General features: G+C 49.9%; 9 protein-coding genes and 1 non-coding gene across 10 annotated transcripts; 4 read left to right on the top strand and 6 right to left on the bottom strand.

Annotated features, from left to right (window-relative positions):
* Positions 1 to 752: 752 nt before the first annotated feature.
* On the bottom strand, positions 753 to 2579 carry P168DRAFT_309811 (phosphotransferase family protein; the record flags this gene model as incomplete). The annotated part of the gene is made up of 3 exons (XM_024839333.1): positions 2017 to 2579; positions 1055 to 1968; positions 753 to 1020 (listed from the first exon to the last, which is right to left on the bottom strand). The coding sequence occupies exons 1-3, from the start codon at positions 2146 to 2148 to the stop codon at positions 753 to 755; spliced, it is 1314 nt and encodes a 437-aa protein (XP_024694088.1). The 5' UTR covers positions 2149 to 2579.
* A 308-nt stretch (positions 2580 to 2887) lies between these two features.
* On the top strand, positions 2888 to 2960 carry P168DRAFT_t86. The gene has a single exon. It is a non-coding gene; the product is annotated as a tRNA-Lys (tRNA).
* Positions 2961 to 3234: 274 nt separating this feature from the next.
* Positions 3235 to 4745, bottom strand: P168DRAFT_280421 (kinase domain protein; the record flags this gene model as incomplete). Its single annotated transcript, XM_024835866.1, has 6 exons — positions 3235 to 3419; positions 3490 to 3655; positions 3708 to 4003; positions 4060 to 4336; positions 4381 to 4402; positions 4435 to 4745. The coding sequence occupies 6 exons, from the start codon at positions 4743 to 4745 to the stop codon at positions 3235 to 3237; spliced, it is 1257 nt and encodes a 418-aa protein (XP_024694087.1).
* A 355-nt stretch (positions 4746 to 5100) lies between these two features.
* P168DRAFT_232923 (uncharacterized protein) lies at positions 5101 to 6341 on the bottom strand (the record flags this gene model as incomplete). The annotated part of the gene is made up of 2 exons (XM_024833349.1): positions 5101 to 5933; positions 5990 to 6341. The coding sequence occupies 2 exons, from the start codon at positions 6339 to 6341 to the stop codon at positions 5101 to 5103; spliced, it is 1185 nt and encodes a 394-aa protein (XP_024694086.1).
* Positions 6342 to 7035: 694 nt separating this feature from the next.
* Positions 7036 to 8953, bottom strand: P168DRAFT_266033 (putative TRAF-like signal transducer). The gene is made up of 2 exons (XM_024834942.1): positions 8131 to 8953; positions 7036 to 8072 (listed from the first exon to the last, which is right to left on the bottom strand). The coding sequence occupies exons 1-2, from the start codon at positions 8626 to 8628 to the stop codon at positions 7242 to 7244; spliced, it is 1329 nt and encodes a 442-aa protein (XP_024694085.1). The 5' UTR covers positions 8629 to 8953; the 3' UTR covers positions 7036 to 7241.
* Positions 8954 to 9119: 166 nt separating this feature from the next.
* Positions 9120 to 10436, top strand: P168DRAFT_266028 (syntaxin family protein). Its single transcript, XM_024834941.1, has one exon. It carries the CDS (start codon positions 9417 to 9419, stop codon positions 10248 to 10250), a length of 834 nt encoding a protein of 277 aa, XP_024694084.1. The 5' UTR covers positions 9120 to 9416; the 3' UTR covers positions 10251 to 10436.
* A 133-nt stretch (positions 10437 to 10569) lies between these two features.
* On the bottom strand, positions 10570 to 11163 carry P168DRAFT_288953 (uncharacterized protein). The gene is made up of 3 exons (XM_024836903.1): positions 10982 to 11163; positions 10803 to 10915; positions 10570 to 10705 (listed from the first exon to the last, which is right to left on the bottom strand). Exons 1-3 carry the CDS (start codon positions 11106 to 11108, stop codon positions 10610 to 10612), a joined length of 336 nt encoding a protein of 111 aa, XP_024694083.1. The 5' UTR covers positions 11109 to 11163; the 3' UTR covers positions 10570 to 10609.
* A 1962-nt stretch (positions 11164 to 13125) lies between these two features.
* P168DRAFT_317014 (DUF4452 domain-containing protein) lies at positions 13126 to 13848 on the bottom strand (the record flags this gene model as incomplete). Its single annotated transcript, XM_024840067.1, has 2 exons — positions 13126 to 13443; positions 13567 to 13848. The coding sequence occupies 2 exons, from the start codon at positions 13846 to 13848 to the stop codon at positions 13126 to 13128; spliced, it is 600 nt and encodes a 199-aa protein (XP_024694082.1).
* A 3429-nt stretch (positions 13849 to 17277) lies between these two features.
* Positions 17278 to 19116, top strand: P168DRAFT_303278 (uncharacterized protein; the record flags this gene model as incomplete). The annotated part of the gene is made up of 4 exons (XM_024838735.1): positions 17278 to 17291; positions 17375 to 17393; positions 17465 to 17524; positions 17949 to 19116. The coding sequence occupies 4 exons, from the start codon at positions 17278 to 17280 to the stop codon at positions 18951 to 18953; spliced, it is 1098 nt and encodes a 365-aa protein (XP_024694081.1). The 3' UTR covers positions 18954 to 19116.
* A 256-nt stretch (positions 19117 to 19372) lies between these two features.
* P168DRAFT_124874 (calcium-binding mitochondrial carrier protein) lies at positions 19373 to 22007 on the top strand. The gene is made up of 8 exons (XM_024832641.1): positions 19373 to 19826; positions 19953 to 20033; positions 20121 to 20328; positions 20414 to 21009; positions 21057 to 21118; positions 21168 to 21271; positions 21326 to 21358; positions 21410 to 22007. Exons 1-8 carry the CDS (start codon positions 19697 to 19699, stop codon positions 21927 to 21929), a joined length of 1734 nt encoding a protein of 577 aa, XP_024694080.1. The 5' UTR covers positions 19373 to 19696; the 3' UTR covers positions 21930 to 22007.
* The last annotated feature ends 77 nt before the right edge of the window (positions 22008 to 22084 follow it).

Genomic DNA, 22084 nt, shown 5'->3' with positions numbered 1-22084 from the left:
CCAGCTGCCATTGACAAACAATGTGGACCACACCACACGTTCGCGGTTTTCAACGCCAGACGCAAGTCTCTTCCGACCAAAGTACCTGATTTCCTCGAGAAATAGGTGGTAAAGAAGGGCTTCATCATCGTACCCGGCGCCTGTCCTATGAGGTCAATAACAGGAAGTTGACAAGGGAGAAAGATAACGACAGATACTGGGATGTTGATTTTGAAATCATGTATCCCCTTAATAAGGCATTCTGTCGACCATCGAGAAATTATCAATGCCTTGTTTTTTGTGATCTTGCTGTCATCATGAGATTCATACGCTGCATCCACAATCGAAACCATCCTTTGGCGCTGGGTCTTACTTTGATGGGTTGGCGTCGGCGCGTATGTATCCTCGTGGAGACATTACAGAGATACCGTCTGTTTTTTTTTTTTTTTTTTTTTTTTTTTTTTTTTTTTTTTTTTTTTTTTGGAAACTGGACATTCTATATGCCCTAATATGTTTCCCGCGTTCTGCTTGATATCTGGCGTTGAGGAGGATACACCTGCAGAACGAACTACCCGCGGTGATAGGGATGGCCAGGTCCTCAACGAACATGTTGCTTGATGAAAAATAAGGGAAATCAATGACGTTGGTGGACGATCTGACAGATATTATCGCTACATATCCCCCGATTAGATGTTGTAAGATTGACTCACAGAGCGCAAAGCGTCATGGTATCTTTTGTAGTCGAGTGGTATACCATCCTTTCCAAACACCTTCTATGTCTCCGATGAAAAGCGAGCAGTACACTCCTCCTTATATGCCTTCAACTGCTCCATCTTAGTCTGCGTAAATAGCTCCATCTCTGCACGCGCCTTATCATCAAGCAACTCAACCCCCGCATCGTCATCGCCATTATGCAATGCAGCCCAATAGATGGTGTCTACGTCGAAGCTCTTTCTTGCCGCATAGTCGAACCAAAATCGCCCAGTCCTCCATGAATCGCATACGGGCAGAGAGAGGCGGTCCACTACTGGGTTGTTTGACCTCTGATGCCCTTTCAATTTCCACTCGCTCTAACGCTCGCAAGAATTGCTCCATTCGAGGCTCGTAAAGAGTCACAAACTCATCCATCGCGCAGTGCTCAAGCCACATTTCTGGCCCAGAGAGCAACAGCCACCAGGGCGGATCATACGTTAATTCCGCTGGCATGGAATTCGTGTACTCGAAGTCGAGAACGGCGGTGATCTGGAGTGTTTCTGGGTCGACAAGCATTTTTGAGGGTCGCATGTCGTCGCAGAAGGGTATAGATAGCCCGCAGTCCTCGGGATAGTACTTTGAAATCAGCTGCGCGAACCGATGACGGGCAATGAACCGCTGCTGAGCGATTTCAGCATCGTCGGCAAGGTTGCGCTGGGTCCGAAGGTGGGTCAAGTGCTCATTTGCGACCGACCTCAGAAAATCGCTTGCGCGGTCAAACGGCGCGTTTGGAAATTGTTCAACAGGGTAGCCGGCGACAGTGGCTAACTCGTTCATGTTGTACGTTAGAGGTCTTCCGGCAACGTTCCATGTAGCACTTGAACCACGGTCCCTCGAGATGGTCCCGATACCAGTAAACGTCAGTCGAGAAAGCTGGAACATGTATGAGGTAATTTGATCATAGATCTTGTCTAGTGTTGTGCTGTTGACGTTCTGGTTCAGTACCATATCTTCTTGATCGGGTTGTTTCAAGATAGTCGATAAAAGTGTACCATCGACATAATCCATGATGATGAATGGACCAAGGCGTTGCGGACTCTCGGCAGTTAGGCCCCAGCTGTGCACACGAGGGATGGGGATATCAGTGTGTTGGCGGAGATATTCCATGAACTCAACCTCATTCACGATTTTTTCGTCCCTATAAGCGGTAGCCGTGTGCCCGGGCTTTGGAAACCGAATAATGACATCCGGCCGTCCATCGTCGAAGCTGAAGCGGAAGCTCATGTTGAAGGAACCCTTGAGAAATCCAACTTATTTTCCAGCTCCCCCTTCTTCCCGCCGCACGGCGACGAAGGCGGCCAGTTCAACTTTCGAGTCAAAAGCTCTACTTAACCAGGCCTTGCATTCGTCATCGCCGTTGGTCTCTTCTAGCTCGTCAAAATAAGTTTTGAGCGAGGATGTCTTCTGCTGAGACATCTGAGCATGGGCAGGTAATTGAGATCGATGTCAGAGGGTTCTTTGGGCCCTTTCGTGACTTTCGCTTTGTGCTTCTGCGGGCCAATGCACCAAAGGTTGGGGTGCCGGATGATGAGCTCAGACCGACCTTTTATGCAAGCATTGGTTGACATGGTAGGTATTGTAGCTATGGAAGTGACTACAATCAGCTAGCATGTCAGCTGACTTGCAGAGCGTTTCACACACCATTTGCCATTCGTGTTTCAATAATTCTTGCAACCAGTCGCAACCTTGCATAGAAGAGAATATCACCAAGTTCTTCATCGTTTTTACTGTTTTCCATCAGTTCTCTCAACGGTAGCTAGACAGCATGTATAGAAGTAACGACAGACAAGGATATGTGAGAATGGGGTGTTTGTTGACTGCATGAATATTGTTATAACCTGGTTAGTTGCATGCAAACAATAGGCAAGTATAGTAGGCATGTCGGGCGGCGGGGACAACGAAGATATATATAGTGAAATAGTGGGCAATACTACCATCACCATACTATACTTTATACAATGTCAAATAAGATGTACTGCTGAGTTTATGTTTTACTCTATAATTTATTACACATATTATATCATACATATGTAGCAAAGTTAATTAGGTATTGATATTTCTTTCTTCGTCTTTCTTTTTCACCATTGGAGTGGAAGGGAAGCAGTTTACTTTGTCCATATATATCCATAAGAGGAATTTCCCTCCATCAAGTACTGCCTGGCTAGCTCAATCGGCAGAGCGTGAGACTCTTAATCTCAAGGTTGCGGGTTCGACCCCCGCGTTGGGCTTGATCTTTTTTTTCTTTTCCTTTTTTTCCCCTTCCGCCACCTTTATTTACTATGTTTACTCATACCGTAAGAGAATATAATATATATAAAAAAAAAACATTGCACTGCAGTTGTTGTGGTGGAAGAAGGTGCGTTATCATTTTTCTATGTTGAATTCGTCCAATACATAGCTAAAGCTACAGACACGATAATGTTGCTCTTGTGAAGAATAAAAAAAATAAAAAAAGATACGCCATAACAAACCCGTCTGGAAAAGATTATATTATATCAACATTCAATAATCATCCCCCCTAATCCACTCATCCAAAAGCAGCTCTTCCGCGGTTGGTCTTTCTTCAGGAACCCAGTGCAACGTCTTTCGTAAAAACCGGAGGAAAATCGCTTTACCATGAGTCTCGAGACGGGATTCTCGGCTTTCCAGAGACTGTTCTGGAATTTCCTGGGAGGGCTTCCAAACACCTATATAACAAAGATTAATCAGATAAAAAAAACTCGCGAGCACATGTAAAGTTAGTATAAGTATGCTTACCATTCCTGTCCCGAAACTTGAAACTCCCTTCGCTTCGCGCGAGGAACTCAACTGGAGGTGGTCCCAGAAGAGAAATCATTTCCGCAAACCGCCGGGCAGAGCCGGTCTCATTCTCGAGACTGTAGCTGCTCTTGAAAAGATGTCCTTGTTCGAACAATGTCCATGCCTGCGACAGAAAATGTCAATGAATATCAGAAAAACCTGGTCGACATGCCTACCATCTGGCCTAAAGCCCATATACCGACCTTGTTATCCCAGGTCATACCCAACATCACTTCCGGCGCCCTGTATACACTCGGCATGATAAGACCAGTTTGTTTACCATCAGAAAATCGCGCCTCTCCCAAATCAGCAAGAACCGGTTCGCCGCCTGTTAAAGGCATCGCACGGGTGGCAAAGATCGTGCGATCACACAGCTGCTTTCGAGGAGCGGGGTCGGAGATCTCATCCTCTTCCATTTCAGCAAGGATTGACTCGTCATCGATGCCTAGAAGTACGTTGTTGGGCTGGACATCTAAGATTAATAAGAAAGGACCCCCAAGTAGTCGGTCATTAGTGCTATTTACTAACCCGTATGGATAACCCTGGCTTTGTGAAGGTGATCAAGGGCAATAAGGACAAATCGAAGGGTAGGTCGAAGGAGATTCTCCGGCAACGCATCGCCCTCAAGACAGTGTATATAATCACGGATATCTACACCAGCGGGCTCATATAGGAGGCATGGATGCACTCCATGCGGCCCAGGAACTTCAAACGAGTCGATGACTAGCCGAAGGTATCTCTGGACACCGCGAGCGTCATAGTTAGCTCTCAAGTGGTTCGAAATGTCGACTTCTGGGAGCTTCCGCTGAGTTCGAACGTGCACTTTCAGGACTAGATAGCATTTCTCACATTCTGCGATATCAGCCCATATCTTATCTCAACAACAAAGGGTCCCCCACTTACCGCAGATCTCGACAGAGCCAGACAGTCGACGACGAGCCGAAGCCAAGTTTGGTGATAACTTGATATCGGGAATTGAAGACTTCCCCGATATGGACTGGGTAGAAGCTCTCCTTCATGTAATCAGGGAGAGTTCCTCCTTCGAACTTCGTTGAAGAATCTAATGTAATGAATCCCGACGTTGGGAACACGTGTGGCTGGGAGGTTTGTAAAGATGTTGCTGTCCTGCGCTGGGAGAGGTGCCAGGTGGGTGGCTCTGTGTAGTTTAACCTCATGTGTCTAATGGTGCGGAAGTATGGGAGAGGTAACCTCATCGTTACTAAGTTTGAGGAATTGGCCCTCAGGACCAAGGTAGTTGATAACGCGGTTTCAAGTCGTTTCTGTTAGTTCCACGGAATAAAAAAACCATACACATTGGCTGTAAGTGAAAGTCATACAAAGTTGTAGGTGGCTGGTTGGCTTGGCGGTCTGCTACGTCACGTTGGTTTATTGGTGGTAATTAGCGAAGTTGGCAGCATAGTCAGTATGGAGCAGTATGGGACAATCTTTGTTCGCTTTACCGACTTGGCCTGCTATTTGAAGGTAGAAAATAGTCTAATAAAATGGAAATGAAAGCGACACCGACAAGGGAAAAGAATTCTACGACGCTCACCAAGGCAAACATGGGTATCAAGCCGAGGTACTGGCCCCATCAAAACCAAACAGAGTCAAATGCTCAACCACTGCGTTATGAAATGTCGCCGAGCCCCAGTTCAATATGGTAGAGATCTTGGAAACGAAATCGAATGCTTTATCACGGCATGTCGTCCGCCATGTGTCAATATTGGCCATGTAATGACTGTCGTTGGCCTCATCCCAAAAGTGAGCCCAGAGCTCGCAGATAGGCCCCTCGGTGGTTGCAGAGAAGGTTAGCAGCTGGCACATGGTGCCTCCGACAGCTGGGGAGGCCGTATTTGATGGTCTTCGCCCTTCAGATTTTTGGTAAAGCGCCTTGAGAACTTCTATCGCCGAAGCACCACTTACTGCTGCCTGATTCTGTGCTTGGTAGAGATTACCGCCCGTTGCACCGGATTTTGCTTCGACAAGGAAGAACGGAAAGCGTAAATTGAGTGGGGTCAACCCGGGATCGCTGATAAGCTCGCCGGTCTCCTGAAGATCATTCAACAGGTATTTGCCATTTCTGACCTGTCGGGACTGTAATGTAGTTGCAAGCCCTTGACCTGAGATCCCCACTGATATGTCGGGACGGGGGTTCTTCAACGTGAATGGAGTAATCGGCATCGGCCCAGGCTGCACCGGCAGGGTTGCTGTCCCTGGCCCAACTGAGCCCAACACATCTGTGGGTCGTGCCAATTGATCGAAAGAAGGGTCTTCGGAGGCTACATTGCTTCCAGGATTCTCTGGCTCTTGAGCTCCGGTTTGATCGCGTAGCCGCTTCTGGGGAACCGAAGGCCGGGACACTGGCGGCTGATGGACCTGAGGTTTGATGTCAGGTCGCCATTCTATTAGGACGTACAGTGTCAGTTCCCTGAAAATTAGACTTATCGGTAAAGTATACCTCTATTGAGCGCGACCATCAACTTTGTGGACTTCAGGCCTTTCAGGGTCTCGCGCAGAAGAACCGTCCAGTCAGACTCCCCGGCTTGGGCCGCCGTCAGCTCCATAGACTCGCGCTGGAGCTCTGATGCTAAACGTTCAAGGGTGGGCGCATTCGCGGGGGGCGTTGCAAGGACGATGTTGATTTGATGTTGTACTTCTTCAGGCAAATCCACATCCACATATATCCCGGCACGGAACAGTGTCTGTGTGCGACAGGCGGACTCGCTCGGCTTCCGCGGACTAGAGGATTGAGATCGGGATATGGATGATACTGAGGCGGGAAGGAACGTGGTGTTTGACCCTGTCGTCATATTCAGCTGTGCTAGATACTCCTCTGTTAATGGGAGGCGAGTGAGAGAAGAAGAACTGTGGGTCAATTTGGCTTGCTTGTCGAGCCCATGGGTTGGGAAACTGTCATCGATACTTCGCTTCATTTTGAGCTTTTGGGAAAGACCGACCAGCTCAGTCGACCTGTCCAGGATGTTTGCTGATTTGCTAAATTTCTCGACTTGATGTTATACGCGATGCGCCAAGGCCACGTGATACACGCAATAGTCGACTTGCATCATCATTCCTCAATGGGAAAGATTACTGTTAGGTGTGGCACCAGTAGTACTCCGTAGGCCAGCAAAGTATATTAGTAGACAATGATTTTATCATAAATATACAAGATACTAGAACAGTATTACCAACCTAACGCGATCGGTTTTCTTGGTATTTTTCGGTTGAGACATGTTGATGCTGTCAGGTGTATGGGCTGCAAACAGGGGAGTCAACGCTTAAAGAGACAAACACCCGTTAGCAAATCTCTAGTGGACTCCGACTACGGTATTTCTTCCCGGACGCCAATTGGGTTCAAATATGATTTGACTGACGGATACTACTAGATGACACGACAGAAGAGAGTTGCAGTGAAGCAGGATGTGTATAAAAAAGGAGAAAATGGAACAAATAGCTCAGCATAGTGAAGTCAAGGTGGCTTTATACACACTAAACCGTCCCATGAATATTGATTATGATTCAGCCAGAACCAAATGTATTATACTAACGATACACTGCATAAGGAATCAGAAAGCAAGATAAGGGGAAAAAAGGCCGAAGTCTCACGGGCCAGCCTTGGACATCTCTATTGTAACAGTAAATTATTATCATAGTGTGGTCATCAATCGTAGGTCGAACCAGCCGTGCCCTGCACATCGACGAGCCGCCGTCTAGAGTTTGGTCCCCTCGCGGCCGCCGTCACTGAGTCTCCGCGGTCGAAGTAGCCCCGGAGACGGTCCCGCTGCGTTGCTGGGGCCGGCGGTCGCCGTGTCGTCACCGTCGTGGGTGTTGCCGTTGCCATTGTTACTGTTGCGTGCACCGGCCATCCGCTGGGCCTGGTGCAGGCGAGGGTTCATAAGCCACTGCACTTGCATGCGAATGCTGCTGACGGCGGCATTCGTGTGAGCCATGTCTTCTTTGATGCGGAGACATTCGTTCATGATTGCCATGCTGGCGCGTGCGTCGAGATCGGTAATGGCGCGGGACAGTTGCCCCACCTCTTCCCGCAGAGATTCGTGCAGCGAGAGGAGGTACGTGTTGGCATTGGTGGAATATACATTGGGAAGGTCTATCCACTGATCGTTTTCCGGTTGTTCCGGGGCGCCTGATAGCCTGCCCTCGTTGAGCGATTCCTGTGGCAAATTCGGGTCCCGCTCGGGAATTCCCCGGGACGACTCGAACAACGTTGATCGAATGTTGGATAGCCCATCTTCGTAGATCTCATTCCGCTGCTGGAGGTGGCGGACGGTCGATTCAAGGGAACCTAGTCGGGAGTTCTGGGCGTCGAGATAAGGTCCCATCATCACCAGGGGGCAGCCCTGCTCGTGCGCAGCCAGTTCAGACCGTGTGACCTTGACAGGACAACCGAATTTTGATGCTGCACACGGGTGGTTCATTTCGGGACAGGCTTTCACGTGCTCCTCAAATTCTTGCTGTAAAACGGTCGTCTGGCAGTCCGGACACGTTGTTTCTAAACTGGGGCATGACTCTTGCACGTGTTCCTGTGTGGTATCAATCGTCAGGATGTATCAAGTCAGAATCGGGAGGAACATAGCATACCTCGTAGTCCTTCTCCATGATATCATCCCCACAGTGTTGACATGTATGGAGCGCATGCATACACTTTTCGGGATGTAAATCCATCTTGCGGGTCTTGTTGCCACATTGGTCATTGGGACAGTCCACCAGCCTGTAGTTGCAGTATTTATCAACGTGAGACTGGACATGGCCGCGCGGCATGACTTCCTCGCACCCCTCCACCGCAAAAGGACACTTGACACGGATATCGTCACACATGTTGATCAATAATCGAGGGACATTGAGGTAGACGCCTTTGGTGGGGGTTCGGCAGGAGGGACAGGTGAAATCGTCGCGAAAGCCCGCAAAGCTGGTGATGGCGGTGTTGAGACACTTCTGGCAGAAGACATGATCGCATTGTAGTCGGATTGGACGGATGAAAGGGCAATGGCAGATCGCACACATGAGGTGGTCATCATAGCGGGAGACGTAGTCGAGAGATCGGAGGTCGACCACCTCGTTGTCATTCGGCGGATCCATGGCGAGAAATTCTTCGAACTTTCAGACGATCTTCCAATCTCCTATTCGTACCGATTCGAGTTATAGCATGAGGACTTGCGAGCCCCTCTCGACCACGAACCGAAGAGAAGGCGCGATAACGGAAAAGCGGGTCGCCCGATGAGTTGCCGAAAGAGAGCAAGAATGAGACGAATGCTCCAAGGGACAGCCCATGAGCGGTACAGGGAGAAAATAAGGGCAGAGGGTGGCGGATGTGGCGGATGAAGGCACCCTAGCAAAGAAGCAAGACAAAGAAAAAGAGGAGGCTGAAGTGGAAGCGAGAAGCGAAGGGTGAGCTGAGGGGGTCGGAAAGAAGGAAGATTGCGGGGGGAAAGACAAGCCGTCAATCAGATGCAAATGATCGGATCCTGAGGCGGAAAGCGGCAGATCAATCCAACAAGGCGGTCAGGCCTGCATAGTCAAGTGGCCCCAATGCTACCTTAACAGACCACTGGGAAGGTCACCTAATCAATGATCTTCGTTCTCTCCAGTTATTATCATCTTCCCTGCATCCTCCCCAGTACTATCCCTCGACTCAAATGACTCGTCGTTAGACGCTCTCCCTCTTTGTTCTTCTACACCAACCTATCCGGTTCGAGCGGGTCGACGGTGTGAGCCGTTCTCCGCATCGCCTCCTTCGTTAGCGCCAACAACCACCCCCTCCCATCAGCTTCCTCTTCTCGTTCGTCTTCACCTGAAACCGTGTGACTTCTCCGTTCGCTATTGAAACCCATCCCAAGATCCCTCGCATTCCACCCGATCATTCGACCATGACCAATCCATCGCAATTATTCCTCCTCGCGGATCACATCAAGCTCTCACTACTGGAGCGACAACGGGCGATCTCACTAAGCCTCGAACCCAACAGCCAAGATGGAGAGATCTCGCGCTCCCTGGAGTCAATGCGGGAAGGGATCGAAAGCGTGGAGGCAGAACAGGCCCGTCTGAAAGCCGCCGATGACGAAGAAGCGGCCGCCGACCTGAAAGACCAGCTTTCACACCTGCAGTCGCAGTTCCGCGATCTGTCATCTCAGTTCCACGGGGGTGTGTCGTCCTCTTCGTCGCCGGCGCACTCGCCGCCCGGAAACGCGACCGGCGACGACGACCACCTACACCCGTCGGAGTTCGTCCAGAGCTCGTCTCCCGACCTGAAACAGCCCGTCCCACAGCACCCGCCGGGCAAGTCGGTGCGGTTCATGGACTCGGCTGCCGCGGAGGAGGAGGAGCTCAACCGGCGCAACAACCTGTTCCAGCCGTACCGCGACTCGCCGTCGCCGCACGGCGCGGATACCTCTAACATGGACAACCAGCAGGTGTACGATCACCACGAGCAGACGATGCGCGACCAGGACGAGCAGCTAGATCGTCTGGGCGAGTCCATCGGGCGGCAGCACCAGCTCAGCATCCAGATCGGGGACGAGCTCGAGGGCCACGTTGCGCTGCTGGATGATGTGGATGGCCACGTCGACAGACACCAGGGCCGGCTGGACGGGGCGCGGCGGCGACTCGACAAGATCCGGCGAAGTGCCGGCGACAATTGGAGTATGATGACGATTATTGGACTCATCATTGTCCTGGTTATTTTGATTGTTTTGTTGAAGTGATTTTTACTCTGCCATGTTTTCACGAGTTGGGGTTTATTTTTTTAATTCGGGGCGCGTGGCGTTGTTTCACCTGTGACGAAGCCGTTAATGAATTAGGCGCGGGATGTATGGCGTTGGGATCGACTGTTCCATCAGTCTACATTGTTCATTTATCTATACAGAATATCTATACAGATTATATTACCGTCTATACCTACACTGGACCATAATCATATATCGAAATAAAAATTCAAAGTAAAATACAGGGCATCATCAACAAGAACAGACCCAATAGCCAATAAAAAGCACCATCATATACAACCTGATTTCCCCAAAAAGACAGAAAGCGAAAAAAATTAATTAAACATTAACAATCAATTTTACTTCTGCTTCTTGGTACTATGCAGCTCCTTCTTCGTCTTCTCCTGCAACGTCGTGATGTCTTCTGAGTCGAGATCGCCCCGGTCTGCTTTGATCTGTGGATGTCATTCGTTAGCTTATCCTAACCCTTCTAATTCCCCTCTGGAAGAAAGAGGAGAAATTTGAGAAGATAGGAAGAAATGATGAACATACCGACGCCTCACTGTTACTAGCCAGCTCACCCTTCCACTGCCCCCGTCCTTCTCTCTTGCGCTGGAGGCCCTCCTCCTTCTCTTCTTCGTAGTGGACGTCGAGGTTTTCGCGGTCTTGATTTAAAAACATAAGTGTCAGTTTGAACCTGGAAGGTGAGGGGTAAATTGGGTAATACTAACTGTGATCTGATTCTTTCAGGCCCGGTCGAGCGGCGGTTGTGTGCAGCGGGGAGGAGAGGACGGCGTAGCCTTGCTGGGGGCGGAGGGCGCGGAGGGATGCGCGGACGGTGGGTGCGAGGAAGGACATTTTAGTGTTTTGTGATAGAAGTTGATAGGTGTAAATTGGTAGGGAATTGCTGGGTTGGTTAGATTAATTGATTCAATTGATTGGATAGGTATGTATGTATGTGGTGGGTGGTGTATAGTTTATATAGTCGAATAACTCACCAGAGATATAACCAGGAAGTAGTAAGTAAGTAAAGGTCGTAACTTAAATGACGTCGATAGTTGAAAGATGTGAAGAAGCACAAAAACCACAGGGAAGCAACCCATCTATTTAAACTCCACCCTTCAAACCCTCGGCAATACAATATTACAACTTCGACCCAGAATCCAGACCCCATGGCCCAACCACATCAAGCTGATTTCCCGGACCTCGTTGATAGAAACCCAGAGAGAAGAGTGACGCTCCGCTCGCCCACGTCGACGTGACGTCATAGGTTTGTCTTCGCCGCGTTCTTGGCTTTCTTGTTACTTTTGGCTTGCTTTGGGAGAAGAGGTTATTTATTAGAGATGTAGAGATTTATTGAATTGTCTTGAGGATATGTCTGCTATGTACTTACTTACTTACTTACTTACTTACTTACTATCCTACCTACTTATTGAAAAGGGTCAGCAATGATGGGCTAGATTGAAAGGGGAGGAGGGGATACCCGGATGAAGACGCACCGAGTATGACATCATATACGGGTGAACTTGGTTTTTGAGCGGATTGCGTGTTATGAGGATGAGACATCTGGCTGGTGCTTCTACTGCTTCGTGCTTGTGCTTCTTCAGCATGATGCGGGCTGTGCCTGCGATACTTTTGCATTTATTCAAACTTAAGGTTACTTGCTTACTTGGGTCTCGGTGTTGAGTTTGCGTATGTGATGGTGTCGGTAAGGGGTATGCTCGGTATGCTGTATAGCGATGACTACTCCGTTGTGATGCCGTATAATTTATTAAGCTGTCATTACCGTGTTATGGGTACATCGACAATGGAATGAATAGAATAATGGAATGAGGTGACATCGATTAAGCTCGAAATAACGACTAGCCATACAGACAAAAGAGAGGATAAAGAGAGATCACAAAGGTAATCAAATCATACACGGCATCAACACTCGCCGGGAGTCCCCAAAACAAATATGAACATCCGATCGAATCAACGCGGAAGTCAAGAGAATAGAACCAACAGGTAACAGACCCTGCAAAACTCCACATCCAATCCATGGACTTTTCTGTTTTCCTGCTTTCAAAGGCTTGTCCCGAGCATCGAATGTCCACCCAGCCTCGATCCATGTACAAGAACGAAATAAAACAAAAGGTATTTAAAGAAACAGATGCGAAGAGAAGTCAAAAGGAGAAAGAAGAAAACGAGAGGAATAAAAAAAACAAACACTCCGAATTCAACATACCCAAACAATGCACACGTATATCGTTTCCACCTTTCTAGATCCCTAAAACCGTGAAAAACCCGTCCCACCCAAAAGATTAACCCCAAAAGATCCGAAAAAGAGAAAACTGCCGAGTCATCGGCCAGTCGCCCAAACACACCAAAAAAAGCAACTCCGAACAATAGATGCGCACACCGAGGGCAAGTCGCCGCGCTTTCTATACATCATCGCGACCAATCCACGAGGCCAGAAAGATATGGATTTTCCCTAACCGAAAGACAACAAGAAGAGAGGTATCGTTGAACAGGTGGAAGAATGCAAAAATCGAAGTAGCAGGCGCCGTCGCTCGCAGGAAGTCGAAAGCATCACTCTAGATGTAAGTGCTAAAGGTCGTCATCGGTGAAGGTAGTTATATACAGAGAATCACTGAATGATCTGACGTTTGGCGTTTCGTCAAGAAGAAAGGGTTGTCAGTCGTAATAAAAGAGGATGCGATGGTCGTCAAAAGTAAGTCGATAAGTCGAAAGAACAAAAGGAGAAGGAAGTAGAGCGAAGGATGATTATGACCCGCGGTTAGGAAGCCCGATGATGTAGAAAGTGGACGAAATGGCGAACGCTGCCATGAGCGGAGGACCTGCCGATGGAATGGCAACTGGTCGTAGGTGGTCCTTACCACCGGCGGTGCACATTCTGCAGGGCAGCCGGGGAGATGGACGTCGGCGGGCTAGTCAAGGTCATCCCGGTTTGGGGGTTGACGATGGGGATGACCTTGCGGGTGCGAGCCGCAGCAGCAGAAGGCTGTTGGTAGCCGGCGTGACCGAGATTCCCGACCGCAGCATGGACATAGGCGTTGTTGGACGCAGGCGACAGGGAGATCGAAGGGGTGACCTGCTGGACGGGCTGAATCTGATGCTGAAGAGGCGAGGTATCGGGGGAACCACTGGAAAGCGACGATCGGTCGGAAGAAGCCGAGTGAATTGAATGGAGCTGAACGGTGTTCATATTAGCGACGAAGATTCAAAGGTATTGAGTTTGAGTTAAGCGTCTGGCACGGGAGGATCTACGAGTCGAAGGGTTCGGGATCTCTTTCGAAAGTGAATGGCAACATACATCGTCCTCAGTCAGAAGACCCGGACAGAACTCCAGGTCATCATCCAGATCGAAAGATCGGCCAGCTTCGAATCTCGCGCGGAAAGCCGTCACAGCAGGGGCCTCAGCAAGCTCTCTCATGCTCTTGACACCACGGAACTGACGCTGGGCATTCTGGGGAGCCATCTTGGGGGCTCGTCGGGAACGACCCCCTAGGTGGCCGTGGACGTTCGGATGAGCGTGAGTGGCGGCGCCATGGTGCGGATGTTGCTGATGCTGCTGGCCATAGAAGAAAGCAGACATGATGAAGGTATTGGTGATTGTCGTTGTACTTGTGGTTGATGGATAGATCGAAGAGAACGAACTCGGACCAGCTCGCTGGGATACCGAGAACAAGAGAGGTAGAAGGCTTTGAAAAACAAGACTCAACAAAATGGAAGATCCAAATCAATCACGTCCAAACAAAGAATGCGAGAAAGATAAATACGAGATAAAAAATGTTATTGAACAAAGTAGATTGGGGGGGAAGAAGAAAATGGAGGACAAAAGGGAAGAAAGAGAATGCGAAATGGTTGTGTGGGATGTGGAATGGGATAAGATGGGATGGGGCGGCTTTGGCGGGACAAGGAGAGGTGAAAAATAGGAAGAAGAGTGAACGGGGGAGGCAAGTGAGCGAGAGGGGCTTTTTTTGGTGCAGACACGGTTATTTGACTGGGGCGGAGCATCAATTGATAATAGCAATAAAAGAAAATGGAAAATGGGAAAAAAAAAAGAATGTCCATACCATGGATTACCATACACAGAACACTCCCTCCTTTTTTTCAGTAAGTTTCCCCATTCATACTTGACTTATAGAGTAAGAATTGGTAATGTTACCCTATCAAGCATCATCAAAGGGTCAATCCAAGGTTCCGAGACTCGACGCTAGTATGGTAATCAGGTCACGCTCAAGTTTTAGGGCAGTTCAAACCACCAACAAGAGTTCTGTTCTTGGCTTGCTTGGTGGCGAGTCATTACTCCTGATCTCCAATCGCCTTTCTTCATCGGTCTGGAAAGTGGATCTCCTGCAGCCACTTTTCCTTGTCCCAATCATCGTCATTCAGGGTGGAACCACTGTGACGTTGGAAAATTTCCACTAGTCCTGTTTCAGGGCAAGTCTCTTCTTGGAATCATTTCTGATCTCGTACAGAGTGGCTGACGGCCGATCCCAGCTTGGAGATGCTCCTACATGGACCTGGTACCCTCCAATGTGGTGGGAATACATGTCCGACACCGTACGGTCACTACCCCCGGTGGACTGGTATGGTCCGTCGACTCCGTAGTCCGTACAGCCGTCGGACCTGGCAAGGGCCAGCCAGATAATAATACCTTCCTGCATGATACCGAGCTAACCACTGCAGGAAAAGTGGATCGGCAGGTGTTGAATGAGGCAGAACCGGGGAAGATCGTGGATCGGGGGGCATGCAAAGGTTGACGACGATGGGACGTGTAACCATCTGCTGTCAACCAGCATGGTGTGCCCTCAGTAAGGACTGAGGTGGAAATGCGATGCGATGCGATGCTGTTCCACTCTTTTCTCTCTGCTGGTATCAGTTGGAGAGGTTGATAATAATAGTTGACCAGCGGGTATCGAATCAATCATGGAAAATCAAGGTGGGAATGTTGACCTTTCCACTTTCCGAAGACAGGCATGCGTTGGCAAACATCTCCAACTCATGGCTCCACCGGGGCCACAAAGGTAGCAAATGAATTGTCAAGCCAGTCATGGATTTCATTTATTGTCCCCTTGGAACGGGTGCCACGCTGATCCGTCCGTACGGGTCCGTGTAATTTGAATACGGTCTGTTTCATTTCATTAAACTCTGACACTGACCACCACGTGATCTGTGGGATGACACTTGCAGCCCTCGGGAGCTGAACTGGACGGACGGAACCTGGCCCAATTCTCAAATTTACCCTAGCGCTTTTCAATACCCGTTTACATTTCAGTCCCAACTCCGAAATTCCATCAGAAACTGGTAATTTTCATCCCAGCCCTAGGTCCTGATCAGCAAGCAGCCAAGCGGGTCTGTCTTCTCCTCTCAACCAATTCGATAACCGACCATGATCGTTATTGATCGATGGATGGCCGTGGGATTCGGCCTGACTTCGACGGTTTTCGACACCCGATCTGCGTCGCCTCCATCTTGGGAAAAGGTTGAAGAGTTAGGGACTAGTGTCTCATCCGGACGGGCCACGGAGTAACTACTACGTATTCATGGAATGGGGGGAGATGATCGCGCCTGCGCCCCTCTCCCTCCCTCCACTTCGAAAGGTACTGATCAAATCAATATGGATCTGCCGCCCGCTAGCCAGAAACTGACGCCGTTCTTGGGCCCAAGCCCCCGAATCCCAGCATGGGAACACCGGCATCTGAGAGGCTGGCCAGCAATGACGGACGAGGACGGGAAGTTTGAGGAAGATGGGCGGCGGCTACGGGGAGCACACGAATAGTATATTCTGTACTGACCATAGGGCCAGAGCTCTGCCCGGAGCGTGAGCGCCACCACCCCCTCCTCCTCCCTCCTTGGCGTCAGCCGGGCCAGGGAAAGTCAGTGCGTCGACCGTGCTAGCTGCATGATGCGCGACCAAACAGGCTGGAGTAAGACACATGGACCTTGCCCGTTAGCTCACCCTCTGAAGGTTTGTCCATGGTGGTGGCATTCACGTTCCTGGAGTTGGTGGCTCACCGCCCCTTTGGGTGGATTCCATCCCTGCAGGTAGACTAACTGAGACAGAGATATCAAATCATTTCAACGATTGGTGTTTTGGAGGGGTGGGCGAGACGCTCTCTCAGAGGATCCAAGGTCCTTTCTGTCTGATACTCAGAAAACCAGGCAATGACCAATGAGACATGTCATCTGGGGGTTGGATATCATAATTCCGATCCTTCTGACAAAGTGCGGGGCCGGCTGCACTCCAGGCGCCATGGCCGTACCGGTCTCAATTCTTTCATTTGAGAAAAGAATACGGAGTACTCCGTAGTAAACACTCTAACCGATATTTTAAATATAGAAATTGACCAGAATTGCATTGCCAATTATTGAATAAGTGAATATCATCCAGTCAACTAATGATCCTCCTGTCAGGCCGTGGGTCTCCCGATGAAACAAGCCTAGGGAGTAGGCGCCTGTCGGTCTCCCAGACAAGGGGCACCGTCAACAGCACGAGCTAAAGGTATGTTCATGCTACAACTATACTCCCTTGACACAACACCTGATCTGATCTCACCATGGCATGTCCTAAACAATCCAGAGCATAACACTGACTAAGATTGTGAGACAGGTAGGTTTCCCCTATCCATCATAACAATGAAAATACCCCCTACGTACACCCATAGATACTTGCCTTACTCGTAGTAACCCTTTCCGCCTTCTTTAGATAGCTTAGCGGCTCCATTCCTACCTACCTATCTAGGTATCTACCTAGCAAGGGAGAAAGAAACACGTCCAAACAAATAATGATAATAATAATAAAGAGATGAAATGAAAAACAAGCAAATAGTCCAGCCCCTGGCATGAGTGATTCCATGACCCATTGCGCTAACCAATAACTACCGGACACTAAATACGGGGTAGCGATGTAGTTCCCACTAGAAAGTGGGGAGGGAGGGAGCTCTCCAGGGGTAGATGGATAGATGGATCGTACTCCGTAGATGGGTACATACCTAGATAGGTAGGTAGGTAGGTAAATATGTACTCAGGTCAGTAGGTAGGTAGATCGTGCTGTATTAGTAGATGTGTGTATGGTATGCATGAGGTGAATAGTCTATACATGCTTGCCTCCTTAGCTGGTACCTACCTATCCAGGTATGTAAATAGCGGCTTATGTACATCTGAGCTAAAGCATGTAGTTACCACCTACCTTAGACCTACCTTAGGTAGGTGAACCCTTTTCTGCACTCATGATCTTCTTCAAATGCAGTGCTACGAATACACATGTGTGTAAACATGTGTGTAACTGCCTGGTATTCTGACTAACCTTTTATGTGCATTTAGTTTGATTGTTTTGACCTCTTTGCATGCTAGGGGGAAGAAGAGTTTGTTTAGGCTGTTAGCTCTCTTGAACGCTGTATCTGTATAGGAACACGGTTATGAAGGGAGATCATGATGTTATAATGACCTATATCGTACCAGGCTTGTCCCGTGTATAGACTTTCTTGGTAAAGGGTAAAAGGCACGGAAAGAGAGGAGAACCTCGAAGAAAGAACGGAAATCTACAGCGTGACCCCTCAAACCCTACTCACAAGACACCGCCGATGATGAAATATTGACGACGAAGCCACAATTCCGCTGGGACAAAATGACCCTGCCGCGACACAGCTTCCCTTATTGCTATCATGTCTTCTCTACCCCCTCCCCAAGCCAAGATCCCCACTCGCAGCAGCTATGGCTTCTTATACACGTCGCCCGAACCGTTCAAAGCCTCCGGTGCCATATGTGACCGGCTGGAGATTCCAAGTCAAGTCTCACATCCCTCCAGCTCCGACGCCGGCCAACTTCAACGAGTGCTTCATCACCGAAAGTGACTGGCAGGAAAGGCTACACCTGAGCCCAGTTATGCAATGTGTGAAGATACCACCGGCGCCTGGCAGAGACGGGGACGACACCGTCAGCCTGCAGATCATGCGTCTTTTCGACGCAGGCAATAACCACGAGGCCCAGGTCTTCATGGTCCGGTTGCTAGAAACGACATCGCAATCGCTTCCCCCGAAGGGCACAAAGCTCGTTGCAAAGCTGTACGACCCGCTTTACTACGATGACGTGCAGGGGGCTCTCGACCCTTTCATCTGCCTGGACTGGGACTACACCCATGAGGTTAAAGCATATGCGAACCTTCGCTATCTGCAAGGTCACCGGATCCCGAAGTACTACGGGTCCTACTCGTTGACTCTACCCGTGGATGGAGGGCACACACGGACCGTCCGGATGATTCTGATCGAGCATATCCCAGGCCTTATCATGGAAAGTGCCAATCCGGAGTACTTTGAGCAGTCCCTCCGTCAAGACCTGATGAGGTCGATCGTGGACCTCGAAAGCGAGCTCCACGAGAAGAGCGTGTCGATCATGGGCATCGAGCCGCGAAAAATCACCTTGACATCGCCGACAAGCGACCAGCCTCAGGTTATGTTTGTCGACCTAGCCGCTACGTCTTTTGGCCAGAGACGAGTTCCTCCTGCTGCGTCAGAGATGAACGCTACTGTGGGAGGATACGTCTCACCATTGCTGCGATGGAAAGAAGCTAATCAACGGGCAAGCCTATTTGCGGACTGGATCGATTGGGAGTGGGATCCTTGGATTGACGCTGAGTATGCCCACACAGTCGCTGGAATCACGAAGGAGATGCGTGAACTGTATTCCGATGACTAGGTAGGTAGTACTGGGTTTATACTGACAGTACAAGGAGTTCATTATGAGCTTGGGGGTCTTTACTCTTAGCAACGGGCTACAAGGAGTATGATACTGTGGAATTGTGAGATAGTAGCTGATTTGCGTTGTGTTTCCTACCTAAATTGTTGTTTTGATTCTTAAGTTCTGAGCTTTGTAGTCTTGCGACTATTCGCAACTAGTCGCAGTCCTTCACAGTCAATCTTTAAACCGTTTCATCGGTCCTCTCCCAGCTGCTTCGTAGGTATCTGTTGTATTCCCTATCAGTTGAAGTGATCGCATTATCTATCAAACCCCAAACAGGCTAGTAGGGCTTGGCCCTTTGTCAGGACCGAGATTTCTTCCGAACATGTCGTAATAGAAAAGCAAATCATGGCGCGTGGATTTCTCACTCGCAGTCTTTTCTATGGGCCTTTTCTCTGCTGCTGATCCACCCCATTATCGTCGCTTTTATTATTATTATTATTATTTGATTACTATCTTATACCCGCCCGCCTCCACTCCGGCCAAACTGCCATGTCCGAACTTCCGCTGCTTTGAGAATTTCATCCCGACCGGACCAAATTATTCGATGTACAACCTCTATTATCACCATCTCCTCTCCTTATTATCCTCCTCTCACCGGTCCCTGTCGTGACAGAGTCGGTCTCCGATCGCACATCTTCCGTGTGAATTCTTCTCGTCGAATGATGCCGGGTTTCCGATAATCCCTTTCACTCGCGATCATGGTAAAACCGGAATCCCCAGACGAGCGTGACCGCAGGATCGCGGATCTTTGGGAGAGTCTCGGCGTGTCCAAAAGTGGCCGTCTGGATCTCAATGGTCTCAAGAAGGGTTTAAAGAAAATTGATCATCGTGAGTTGGAAAATGCCTTCCCCTCACCCCCTCTCATCCGACCCCCCCTTCCCCTCTTCTCCATTCGTGACCCGATCCCGTGGTGATGGTGCTGTCAACTGACCGGGGTTCCTCCTGTCACCTTAGCGCTCAAAAATGCGGATAGTATGCTGGGGAATGTCTTGCATGCGGTCGATACAAATGGGGATGGGTTCATTGATTATTCTGGTAAGATCGCGTGTGCTGGACCTCTGATCGTCGAGTGGGCTGGCTCCCCCATGCTGGTGTCTTTGGGCCAACCTAATGATCGCCCAGAATTTCGCGCCTTCGTCGACCATACCGAATACGGCTTGTCGCAGCTTTTCCAGAATATCGATCGGAACCGGAACGGGGAAATCGATAAGAACGAGCTCAAATCCGCCTTTTCCAATTCCGAGGTGACGGTCTCGAGTGCCAAGCTGGAAGCTTTCTTCAGCGACGTCGATACGAATAAAGATGGGGTCATCTCCTACGAGGAATGGAGGTATGTTGTCCCCTGCGCCGGTCAGACGGGTCGTCAGATGAGGACCCCTCTGACCATGGTTCATGACTGACGGTGCCGCTCCTAGGGATTTCCTGCTCTTCCTGCCCGCCTATTCCTCCAACCTACACGCTATCCTTTCATACTACACGGCCACGGGAAATCTAAACCCGGAAGGAGACGTCCACATCAACGATCTACAGGGTTTAGGTACAGACCACTCGTTTCCTAAACGTATCCTCTTGGCTATCAAAAGCTTCTTGTACAATATCCCGGTGCCTGCGTTGGCAGCCCTCATCCCGTCCGCCCACGCAGAAGCCCCGGGCCCCGGCCATGATGATTTTGTATCCTTAGATGGTGACTCGGAATTGGAGTGGCTACCCATACCAAGGCGTGTCGCCATGTGGATGTCCTTTCGATATTATGAACAGAAGTTGACCGAGAACACTCCTCAATTAGGTTATTTCATTGCGGGCGGGATTGCGGGCGTCGTTTCGAGAACGGCGACGGCCCCCTTGGATCGCCTCAAGGTCTATCTGATTGCCCAGACCGGCATCCAGTCGTCCGCCGTTGTTGCCGCCAAGGATGGTGCGCCGTTGGAAGCTGCGGGGAGAGCGTCTCGGACGCTAGCCGATGCTGTCAGGGAGTTGTGGCGGGCCGGAGGGGTGCGGAGTCTGTTTGCAGGTTTGTCGGAACCGCCCGTCCATCGGGACGTGCGCTAACTTTTGCAGGCAATGGATTGAACGTGGTGAAGGTCATGCCCGAATCGGCGATCAAATTCGGAGCCTACGAGGTCAGCTTGCTAGCTTGCGTTTTGAGTATCAGGGACTAACGTGGGATAGTCTGCGAAACGTGCATTTGCTCGCATGGAAGGTCATCATGACCCGAGAAAGCTGTCACCGGTTTCCCAATTCCTATCCGGGGGCTGTGGCGGAATGGTTGCCCAGTATGTGTTGATTTCCCGCCCTTGGTACTGGATCCTCTCTGACAGACATGGTAGATGTTTCGTTTATCCCCTCGACACGTTGAAGTTGTAAGTAACCCGGACTCTCTCGGTCGGGCATCGAAACTCACCAGCTTCCAGCCGCATGCAGTGTGATACCGTTGTAGGTGGCCCGAAGGGCAACAAGTTGATCGCCGCCACCTTTCGAAAGGTGTGGAATAAAAACGGTCTCTTCGGTTTCTTCCGCGGCCTGCCGCTAGGGATAACGGGCATGTTCCCCTACGCGGCCATCGACCTGTCTACCTTCGAATACCTCAAGCGCACCTTGATCGCGCGCAAAGCTCGCCTCCACCACTGCCACGAGGACGACGTTCCCCTAAACAACTTCACGACCGGCGGGATCGGTGCTCTGAGCGGAGGTCTGAGCGCATCCGTCGTCTACCCGCTTAACGTCCTCCGAACAAGACTCCAGGCGCAGGGCTCCATTCTCCATCCCGCCACCTACTCGGGGATCGGCGATGTCGCCCGCCGAACGATCCAGACTGAAGGGTTCCGGGGCTTCTACAAGGGTCTGACGCCAAACCTTCTCAAGGTCGCTCCCGCGGTATCCATTAGCTACGTCGTCTACGAAAACGCGAAACGCATGCTCGGCCTGAAATAAGTTAACTTAAGGGCTAACTGCGCCGGGGCGCTCACCCACTCTCGTCGCCATATACCCTCGATTACCGTCTCGTTTTGTTTGATCTTTAGAAAATTCGTCAAGATACCCTTCGGCCAATAACAGACTTATGGCACCGTATGCTTTGCATGGCCCTA

Source organism: Aspergillus campestris, assembly GCF_002847485.1.
Source record: "Aspergillus campestris IBT 28561 chromosome Unknown P168scaffold_4, whole genome shotgun sequence".
NCBI classification, from domain to species: Eukaryota; Fungi; Ascomycota; class Eurotiomycetes; order Eurotiales; family Aspergillaceae; genus Aspergillus; species Aspergillus campestris.
Note: the sequence above shows the minus strand (reverse complement) of the source record. Positions and strands in the feature narration are given on the sequence as shown.